This window comes from Typopeltis vanoorti, chromosome 16 (assembly GCF_054136105.1).
Source record: "Typopeltis vanoorti isolate ZY-2024b chromosome 16, IOZ_Tvanoo_1.0, whole genome shotgun sequence".
NCBI classification, from domain to species: Eukaryota; Metazoa; Arthropoda; class Arachnida; order Uropygi; family Thelyphonidae; genus Typopeltis; species Typopeltis vanoorti.
This window is the reverse complement of record NC_143564.1, coordinates 64,091,142-64,102,719: the sequence shown is the minus strand read 5'-3', so window position 1 is coordinate 64,102,719 and position 11,578 is coordinate 64,091,142. Positions and strand designations below refer to the sequence as shown.

General features: G+C 35.2%; 1 protein-coding gene across 1 annotated transcript in view; it reads right to left on the bottom strand.

Annotated features, from left to right (window-relative positions):
- Positions 1 to 5,785: 5,785 nt before the first annotated feature.
- The window catches only part of LOC150098076 (phosrestin-2-like), a 57,296-nt gene continuing 51,503 nt past the window's right edge, over positions 5,786 to 11,578 (bottom strand). Inside the window, 2 exon segments of the mRNA XM_090406674.1 lie at positions 5,786 to 6,510; positions 8,767 to 8,962. Coding sequence (XP_090262800.1) covers positions 5,786 to 6,510; positions 8,767 to 8,962 — 921 coding nt within the window.

Below are 11,578 nucleotides of genomic sequence, written 5' to 3'. Positions count from 1 at the left end.
CCTCATTCAGACACATAATGAAGTGTTAAATAAAGTACTACAAGAGACGGTGTTTGGGTTATCTGCAGCGTATGATAAATTCCACACGCTCAGGATTTTGTAAATCAGAACAGAACAAAAGATAAAAGTTACGAATGTCATTTTATTTGGGATTTGGGAGATGCGTTAAAATATTTAAGTATTTTGCTTTAAACACTATTGTATTTCTTTACGGTTCTCATATATGTACAAGACACTGCTGATTTCATTTATAATAAAGTAATTAATATTTTGTTATAAGACTCGCATTTATCATATTAGATTTTTTTCTTTACTCACTCAAGAAAAGTATTTTCAAATCTGAGTGATCTCTGATTAGAAGAATAATTTTGGTAATTCTACATCAAAAATATATGACGTCTGGAAGTGCCTCGAGACAATTATAAAATTGCATTTGGCAACAACAGTCTTGTTAATGACGGGATCAATAGAGAAATGCATCGTAGATATCGCAAATTTCGTGGATAATATCTGTACGTATGTGTTTAAGGGGAGTTTTCTGTGTTTCGAGAGATGAAACACCCTAGTGTCCCGTACGGAAAAACCCTCTCGTATCCCCGTATGAGAAGAGCTAACTCGTCTTCAATTGAAAAGCCCTGATAAAGTTTCCTGGCGTCATAAAGGGAATTCAAACCCGAGCTTATCATCCAAAGACCTTTTTGTGAAACTGAGCTAAGAAAACTCCAAGTAATTCTATAATATTACAATATTCGAAACATAAGATTACTTTTATGTTTGTGTATGCGTATATAAAATATTGAAACAAGTATCTATTTACGTGAGACCAGTCGAGTGGGTTTAGAGAAATAAGAAGAGATACATCCAGTTCTCAAAGAAACTTGATGAAAAATGATCTCGATTGGACTGTTAATCAATGAAACTGTTATTTCAGTGACGAGTCCGGGTTAAAAGCCACAAGACGTTGGATATGTTGAGTTGTCATATGAGGTAAGAGTAAAAAAATACAATTTATACAATAAAATACTCAGTGTAAAATGGATATCCTGGCAAAAATAATTTAAGACTTTTCCTATCTTCTGAAATATATAAAAAAGGGTCGTATGTATAGGAATGCAGGACGTCACGAAAATAACTCAGGATATTAAACTTAAAATAGCAAATGTAACACAACAGCAGTTCAAAAATACTATTATTGTTAGTACAAAAGAACGAGAACGAGGATATTGCTATAGCAACTGCATGCTCATTTCATTTTCAATTTAGTTAATGCATGAAAGTAATTGTTGCAACATTTAACCTAAAGTGGCACGTTTTACCAATTCGTGTCACGCTGAGATAAATAACAATTGAAAATATCTTTCCCCTGGCAACGTCTGTTGAACTTCATGTTTACCATTATAAGCAGTTAATGTTCATAAACGGCAGACTATACGGAGCACTTTCTGCTCTCATACTTGGCTATCTACAAAACACATGGCTACGCTCTCACCCACAGAATGTTACACACTAAGCCTGTGAAGGAACATATAAAGTGTTAAATAAATATGTAATATGATGCAATAAAGAGGACCTAATAACCTCAGCTAAACTGCAGACTCGACAGCAGAGTTCCCTTAATAAATGTACGTGTTGGGGAAAATAGACACCACACGTGTCAGTCCTCTAAGCCGATCAGTTCCTTAATTAATATTTTGATATTAGCTCTGAGCTATTTGGGTTTAATCATCAGTATATCTAAGCAATATTTATTCTTTCCAGAGTAAATTATACAGGTCTATTTGTGCCATTTAATTGTATTAAAGGGGTGGAGAATATATCGATAAATCGATCTTCTCACTTTCTCTGAGTAGTTTATTGTAAGGCGGAGGGGTTAAGATTTTTTTTTCATTAGAAGACTGTTGTTACACTGTCCGTCAATTATTATACGTCAGTTATACTACCGTGAATGGTGAAAATAATTGGTATAGCTGAATATCGTTTTTTTAAAAAAAAATAATAAATAAAACAAAATACGCATGCTCTAACACTCTGAACTGCAAATTAAAAAGTTGCTGCATCAGATGACTCGCAAGTTACGCAAACACAACTAGATGTCTTTTTTGAGCGAACAGATTTTTGAAACTCCAGAGGCTCTTATGCAACACAGCAGGCAAAGAACACGTGCGTTACAGCAAAAACACGATAACGAAAAAAAAAATTACACTCGTATAACTTACACGACGCTTTCTTTTCTAAGCAAACTGTGAAGTCAAGTTCTTGGCCATCCCGAAAAAAGAAAAAAAAAAAAAAAGGTACAAGAAGTAAAATCGATTCATCACGTGCTCAATGCACAAAGAAAACTCATCATTGGACTTTTAAAAAAATGTATTTCTACACGAGCTTTCTCAAGTCTGTTTTGTAACGCGTGCATCATTGTTATAACTTTTAATTTTCTATTATTATGCGCTAAACAGCACGTGGATATACATTTAATCTTTTTTCAACAATGTTGATAGACAGAAAACGATTAAAATTGCTTAATAAATAAAGTATCATGTGAGTTATTTAGGTATAAAAATTTATTAATTTACGTTGCTAAGGATCCTTTGAAGGATAGTCGAATTTTTAAAGTTTTTATATTCTAAAAGCAGAAATTCCTTCCAATGGTTAGAATATGAAAAATACGAGAAAGGACAAATAATTACAAGAAAGGGATATTCAATACGTATCCAAATAGCAAAATAAAAGACATTTTTCAACAGCTAAGTCCAGACGCGTTCCTGATGTTAATCTCGTGAGCTATGAGATGCTTTGAAATGGAAAGGGTTCTCCGAATAGATATAAAGCTAAATTCCTAGATTTCCAAAACAGTAACATATTAGGATATTTTTACATTGTTCTACAAGATTCTCGGATTTTAAATGGCCACCGAATGTGAAATATTTCTTAGAATAATTTATAATGAGCACCCTGTTTATGTTTAGTGTTTCATGTTGAAATTTCTGGAATAAACAGTACGTGGAACCGTAGTAAATAATTTACGAACTCAATTTGCACGCATGCGCTTCTCTAGCTGAAGCTAGCATTATCCAAAGCACTTTAAAGACACATGCACAACGAAGACTGAGAATGAAATGTCCTCGAGACAAAAAAAAAAAAGTCGGAATGGATGGTAACAAGAAGTCATGAGAGTGACAGTGGCGCTCCCGCTTCGATTTTAGATCGAATCACTACAATACCATACGGAAATTTAAAGCTGGATATTATTTATATTTAGTGTATCAAATTCCAATTTAGCTCGGTGGATGTAGCTTTTGCATACCACGGCGCTTGGCCGCACGAAGGAAGACTTGGTTTCGAGTCTAATCGGCGACTAGAGGAAATTTTTCTAAGCCTTTTTTCGACCGGTTCCCGAGTTAGTCGATCTCTGGCACGGGCTAGCAGGTTTTTCGTCCCGTAAACTCAAGAAAATCGACCGTAGAACCCATTATTTCAGACATTAAAAATACGAATGTTAGGGTTAGGGACCGCGAGATGGCGGCACTTGTTGAGCCGTCACTCTTCACTGCGTGCCGCTTAATTAGTGATAGCCTTGGGCCAGCTATCTCTAATTGGGTACCAGTGGAGATGGAACTGCCCACTCAGTCTTCAAAAGTTAGATAGGGTTAAAAACGGCATCGCCTACTCCCTATATACGGGAATAAAAAGGCGTTAGCTGATAGCTGATAATTCCAATTAAATTTGTTACTCAATAACCCAAAATATTTAAAAGTATTAATAAACTTACGAACCATGATAAAGCCCTTCTAGTCTTGGAGAAAAGAATGCACTGTTAGTCATATAACTGGCACACGTTTTATTTCACAGTAAGCATTAAAAAATTAATCTACATAATCAGAAAACTCAAGAGTTTCTTCTAATTTATGGAAGTCAAACAACATCACTTATCTAATAGTTTTTCTAAAACCACATTATTTTTTGTGATATTTCTACATTATAAATACGTTGTGTCGAACAATGTCATGATTTGTACAGTGCTTTAACATAATTAATGCACTATCCTATTACATGTATTTATATTACCTGACATCACGCGGTATGTGATATTTCTCAACAATATAATTCAGATGTTACAGTTTCAACTGTGATAGTGATGACATCACAATACAAAGCATTCAATTATCATCTATACACAAACCTAAGGCAACAATTTTCAGCCATAAAAAATACTTAGCTTTCGTCTACCGGGCTCGCTTATGACGTCATAAAGTCTTTGCACGAGACTGACAATGCAGATTAATTTAAGTCGTATGACAACAAATACGTATCATATACTCGTCCTTTTTATTTTATTTTTTATTTTTTTACTGTAGCCTACCAATGAGTCGGAAATTGGATCATTGGAAGGGTGCTTTAAATACATTTAGGAAGATGAGAGGTACGATGACAGATAAGAAAATAAGTTTCTTCTTAAGACTAAAATCGTGTCTCTGGTATAAGTACAATAACGTGCACTTGTAACAAGGGATTCTGGACACGGTTGAGTGATCAACTGAGATGACATTTACGGGAAAGCATGAAAGCAGTAGTTAAGGAAACACAAGTAGAATTCTCTGTCTCTTTTTTTTTTTTTTTTTTTGTTGTGTTGTTGTTGTATAAACGAAGTGTTTCTCGAACAATGCTTTTAGCTAGCTTTCGAAATAAAGTCGGAAAAATCAAATAGTTAGAATCCAATTCTAGAAATTTTCAATTTTGATTTTCCTCAAAACAATTGGAGTATTCTTGATACAAAAATATCTCTATATTTAACACAAAACGGAATGTGTCCTTGAAAGAATTAGTAATTATTGAAAGCAAATTAATATGCCTGCAATTGTTGCAATAAGCAAAATGTTGCTCTGGTCCGTACATGCGTTCGTGATAAAATAGATGCACGGGTGGAGAGATGGAGAGAATAAATATGAAAGATGTCATTCATTTTCCGCTTGCAAAGGGTAAACCAACCCAAATTCACACGCTGAATTGTCAGCACGCATGATGAACATGCAACGAACACGAAACAGCTGTTGGATGTGAATGAGAGTGAGCATCCTGAGTGACTTCGTTATATTCTGGACAAATTTGTTCATTTTAGAATGCTGAATTAGTCAGACACGTGTTTTTCATATTCACTAGCAAGGTTTGTGATAATTTGGGTAGATATTATGCATTCAGAAAACGAACCGGACCTCTTGTCTTTGTTCGATATTGTTTTGATTATCAGATGCATGATATAACCACTCTGCTTATCACAACAATTACTTTTCTGTCTCCACTGAAACAATATAATTAAATATTTCACTAAAAGTAAGCATTCAGCGCGAGCTTTGTTTTCGTTTGCCTAAAAGAGCAGAGAATAAATTCAAAATCGCGTTTGTACATGATTTCATCTTATTAATGATGAAAATTATAGGGAACAGCGAGGACTTTATATCCTTATAGAGTCTCATCAATGAGTCTCTTTGTCTTGTTTTAAATCTTACCACCGATATCACGCTGCAAAAGAAATAATAATATAAAAGCCGCAATAGAAAATGTCCTTGGGGGGGGCGGTTGGTATTTGAAAACAGAGGGTGCAACAGAATGCTCTTAGAGCATCCTGTTGCACCCTCTGTGATAAAAAGGGTCGTAAAAGGGACTGTTGCTTTTTCTTTTCTTTTCTTTTCTTTTATTAGGGTGAATGCGAAACGGGATTGAAAAGGTGACTGGCAGACGTACAGGAATGAAACCTTGACATGCATGGACAGTTACGAGGAAGTACATATCACTACGTAGGCCTAACCAGGTGGTCGCTTACTTCGTCTACGTAACACTCTTCGGATTCTATGATTTCGTCGATGTCTCCCTTCTGTTTCTTGTCTGTAGCAACCAAGGATACGTCTGGTGCCTTGGAATTAAGAAGTTTAAAAGGCAAAAACACTGTTAAGGGCCGGTCGATGCACCCTAAAGAAGCCTTGACTTTCACCTCGTACGACACAATGACACCGTAAGGGTTTTTGTCTTCCGTCTGAGCGATCATGGTGGACGAAGCAAGGTTGGTGATATCTTCTTGGAACTCTCCTTCCAACGCAAGGGCGACTGGATACTTAAGGACGCTCATCAGTTTGATGCAGAAGTCCCGCGACAGACTCGCTCCGGGAGGAATCGGATGTCGGTCTTCGGTTTCGGCCTGACCGACGATGTTCTTGAACTTACCGTTCGTGAACATGCACACGTTAACGTGCTGTAAGATGCACACTTTGACCTTCTGCACAGTCTTGTTGCTGTTGTTGTTGACGGTGACGTGCACGTGCATGGAGTCGCCGTGGTTGTACACTTCTCTGTCGAGCATCACAGATATGTCGAGTTTTCCCGTACTGAAAACAAACGCTTTGCTAAGGGACGCGTTAGGGGGTGTTCCAACTAGAAGTCTGTCCGGGATGGCGTATTGGACACAACGTAAAGCCATTCGGATGGTGCTTCTCCTGTGAGATTTATCCTCGGCACAGTCGCCTAAGAAATAATAGAATGAAAAAGAAATTCGTTTAACGATTATGGCTATCTAATTGTAATACGTACGTAGTCTTACATAAAAAGAAAATGGTACACAACGAAATATTTGAATTAATCAACTATTTGCTCAACATTCTATACTATAAGTAGGATTTTATATATTACAGCGTCATACATTTCATTTCACATTTTTCAGTAATGAATCACTCATTAAAATACGAAAGATAGATCAGCTAAATCTGATATTAGGTGATCTACGTTAATTCCATTCAGATAATTATAAAATAATTGAACATCGTCATAATTTCAATGGATATTTAATTGTGAATGTGAAGATATGAATGTGAGAGATACTGAACAACTACTGGTTGTCTAATTAGAGAGCGACAGAGAGAGAGAGAGAGGGAGAGAGAGAGAGAGTTTGAATAGAATGATATATGCACATCTCAGATGAAAACAGTGTTTCCTAGAAGGAAACTCTCGCACATCCTTATGAGACCATCTGACTGATCTTAGAAATGAGGCAGAAACCTTCTCCATCCCCACTTATGAGAACTAAAATGAAAACTTAAACTAGATCTAAGGTGTTGGACACAAATCAAGCACTGCCTTTAAAGTATTTTATGAAGAATCGGAAGTCCATTATGTTAAACACATGTCACTTTGAGACGGAAATGGGGAGCGAAATGCGAAGATTGAAAACTATCGTTCCGTAAATTATGGGCGAGAAATAGTAAAGTTGTTTCTAATTGGAACTGACGTCTTATTTTCTTTTCTTTAGAACTAATGCTCTGCTCCCGTTTCTTAATACACCGTTGCTCAAATACAGGACACATTTGAAGGTGTTTCCCCACCCTTTTTTTTTAAGATTTATTTCATAAACGATAGTGTTGCATTTTAGCATTAATTTTTATGCATCCGTCCGTGTTCCTCAAGTGGCTTTCATGCGCGTAGTCTTTCGAATTGCTCTTTGAAACCTGTCGTCGTTCTCTCCTTTCTCTTTTACAAGAATGCACAGCAAAAAGCTCTTGTGATCATAAAGACTGACTCTCTAAATTCGAAGAGCACTTGCCTGGAAATCTGCAGCGTGTTCTTTCATGCGTTCTTCCTCAATCAAGACAGTCACTAATATTCCTCAGTATGATCGAGTTTTCAGAATAGTTTGCAGCATCAGAGACTCGTGACGTCATTATTTTGCCAGTTATCAGAATCAGCATTCTTTCGCAGAATGTTGGACATTTCACCACTGACATAAAGTTTTGAATTATTAAGGGGACTTACACAAATTTCGTTTAGTAAGGAAAATGTACGACAAGAAAGATAGCATAGTGGAGAAATAATAAAATAGTAGAAAATATTTTCAAAAAAAAAAAAAAAAAGAATGCTCCCAATCTTCAATAAACTAAACAAAAAAAGAAATATACCAATTAGTAAAAAAAATTAGTATTACTTTGCTTAAAAAGAAGATAATTGCAGTAATTACAGAGGAATGAATTGCTAGGATACTGACTTAAGTTACAAACACGAAACATAGAAACCAGAATAGAAAACAAATACCGTAATCGCTGTACATAAGTCTTTTATTAAAGATAGAGGATGATGCATTGAGGCAATCTGAAACAAAGTATTAATATAAAAAAAAAAGGAATTTGATCTGGAAAGTGATAGCATTCACGTACCACTTTGATGAAGTAAATAGGCAAAAAGAAATTTGATATATCTTGTCAGTTAAAAATGACAATACATCACAGCATGAAATTGAAATATCGATCAAGACATTCAAAGGGGGAAAGTGTAAGACGATCACAGGCTGAAGTAGTCTGCCATCATCGAATGAATGCTTTTATTCATTTTGTATGCTGTTTTATCTTATTAAATTTGATATGACACTGTGCATATATAAATTATAAAAAAATAATACAATAATAAAAATAAAATAAAAAACTTGGAGATATGAAATGCACTTTATCAATAATAAATAAAGAAACGAAAGCTTTAAATGTTTAGGTGAAGGAAATCCTTCTCGTGAATACGAATTTAAAAACAAATAATAATAATAATTAAAATATTAGAATTCTTAAATAAAATAGAACTATTCAAAATGAAAATCTTTAAATTCTGAAGTATTTTATTTAAAAAATCAAATTAATATTTATTAAGTCAATTTCCGATTATAAATTGTGCAGTTTTATTTCGATAATACGCTAACGAAGCTTGCTTCTCCGTAGAAGCCCAGCGAACGCTTTTATTTCTTACCTGTAAAGACTTTCAGCTCGTAGTTCACACCTAGAGGACTTCCAACATAGCTTCTAGCAGGTTTTAACCTCACTGATGGCGGAGAATAAGAAGACACACGTAAAGTTATCGGATATGCATCAGACCCAAGTTTCCGTATTAAGTTCTGTTGTAAATTAGTAAGGTCGTCATCAGTGTACGGTAAGGCCGGGTATACCTAAGAAAACACGACATTCGGTTTAGTATTTCCATGAAGAAAAATAAGCCGCACAATATGCTAAACTTACGAAGTATGTTTGTTTGATAAAAATATAACCACCATTCATTTCATTTTAAACTTGTTTTCGAAAACATTCCAACTGCGAACATGTTTTAATATTGAAACAGGACATCTTCAAGTGCTGCTTGTCGAATACATAATCTGTTTATTTTCATCGTAGCTCGCAAATGCATAAATCTAATATATTCGCTTTGAATTACACCATCATAAAAAAGAAACACGAGTGAAAACAATCCAAGAGAAACATCAAAGTGTGTGTTTCTCGCTCGCAACTAATATAATAAATGCAACTGACTGACGTAAAACACCGAAGTTTCATTGTTTAGTTTTCCTCTTCAGTAACTCGCAACAAACCAATTCAGCTTAACGTTTATTTCTCAGATTGCCTACAAGAACGGTTCTTATTCTCATAATAAGTCTTTTTTATTTTTACGCTTGACAAACAACCTTGTTAAAAGGAGAATGCTAGAAATGCAACTGTAAATATTGAATATTATGGCTTTCTCGTGCCACTAAAATGCAACAATGTTAAGAACTGAACAAATTACTGTGGCCATGGATAAACAGTGCAACAACAATATAATATTACAGTGACGTCATTCAGTATTAAAGTCTGGGCACTCTTTATTCGAATCTATTGATTGTTGCGTGTAACACGTCACTTTCCATCGTTTGGAATCATTTTTTTCCATCATTAGTACCCTTGAATAATCCAATTTAAATCAAAATTTTAAATGGTGAAACATATTTTATTAAATATCTCAGATACCATGCGTTTGTTAACCACCGTCTAACTTGAATGCTGTTGCTATGATACGGACATGCAGAAGATATCTAATGAGTGCTTAAAGCACTGTTACGGGGGAAAAAAAAGTGTAATAAAGGATATAATTAGTTGCAACATGTCAACATAAAACAACGCTTTCGTCATACTGCTAGCACTAAATAATTTCTTGTGGCATGTTTACATTATTAGAAGCCGAAATACGGTCCTCATTAATATTGATTGTTATCCTAGTTGACCCACGTGATTAGCGTGGAATGTTCCTGATGCCAGAATTTTCTCGAAGCGTTGGTTTCCACGCAAATTAACTGCAAAGAGAAAATTAGATTAGATTACATTGCACGATGACGCTTTGCCTTTCTTGTAGCTGCCTTGCAGATCCCTATTAGAGCCTGGTTGACACTTGACACAGAGTACAATGCGTCATCGTGTGATTATTAGGATAATCCAGCGCGTGCTCAAGTATTCTGTTTCCCGGTAAGTGAAAGTTTTGTGCTAGTCGACTGTGGAAATAAGTCATCAACTCTCCGTTACGCCTGCTCGTGCGACGCCTAATCACAGCCATCTTAGCATGAAATAAAATTAGACCAATTTGCTGCTGTCACCTCGCTTCTTCTAATCTCTGTGGCTGTGCGCATAAAGAACTTCGCGTCATTCTTTATTGGCCTGTTGTACAATTGTTAATGGATTTTTCTCAGTCGCAGTTCTTCCTGGAATCTATTTAAATATCGTTCTACGTATGTTTTAGAATCGACACGAGTTTCAAGGTACTTCGCGATTAACGATTCCATAAGGTCACTTTAAAGGAACCAACCGCATTTATTCTACTCGAGAGAATCGGATAGTTATGGGAATGCCATTGTGACAATAGCTGGAATTGTGTTGCTCAAATGTGTTTCCATGAATCCTTTCACCAATCAGATTATTATGAATTTCCGAAGGATGTTAAAAGTACTGCAGAAATTCTACAAAGGAGTCTCCTCTGTAGAATGTCTGCAGTACGAGGCAAGCTGCTGTTTTCAATGAAATATGATTCGTCGAAAATCCAAATGACTTACAGATAAACGTAGAAAGTAAACGTATTTCAATCACCACATTTTTCAATCTAAAATATTCAATTTGAATTTTAACTAACTTCCATAATACTACGCTACTGGTTTTGTAACTTTAGATACTGATCGGATTCCACGATTTCTTTTCTGACATTACTCACTTGATGCTAAAGAAGGCAACTACTTTATTGAAATATGTATTTTTTTTTAATAAATAAACGTAGAAATAATTTAATAAACGTAGAAAGTAAACGTATTTCAATCACCACATTTTTCAATCTAAAATATTCAATTTAAATTTTAACTAACTTCCATAATACTACGCTACTGGTTTTGTAACTTTAGATACTGATCGGATTCCACGATTTCTTTTCTGACATTACTCACTTGATGCTAAAGAAGGCAACTACTTTATTGAAATATGTATTTTTTTTTATTTTTTTACTTTTTGTGCAAAACCCTGTAGACATAAAAGCAAATTGTTTTTACGTTATTTTTTTTCAATAACATTTCAAGGGACGATAGAGGCACTTAACAATCTGCTTACTGTTGATGCAACAGAATAAAATAGTTATGCGAGGCCAAGTATGCTTCGGTAGCGCAGTCATGAGAAGTCACGACATTGCCATAAAGATGGAACGACCTGGGCGAACCTGTGCAGGATGCGAGGAGTCTTTATAATGATTATTCAGTTTAAAATAAGATAGCCGGCCTTTT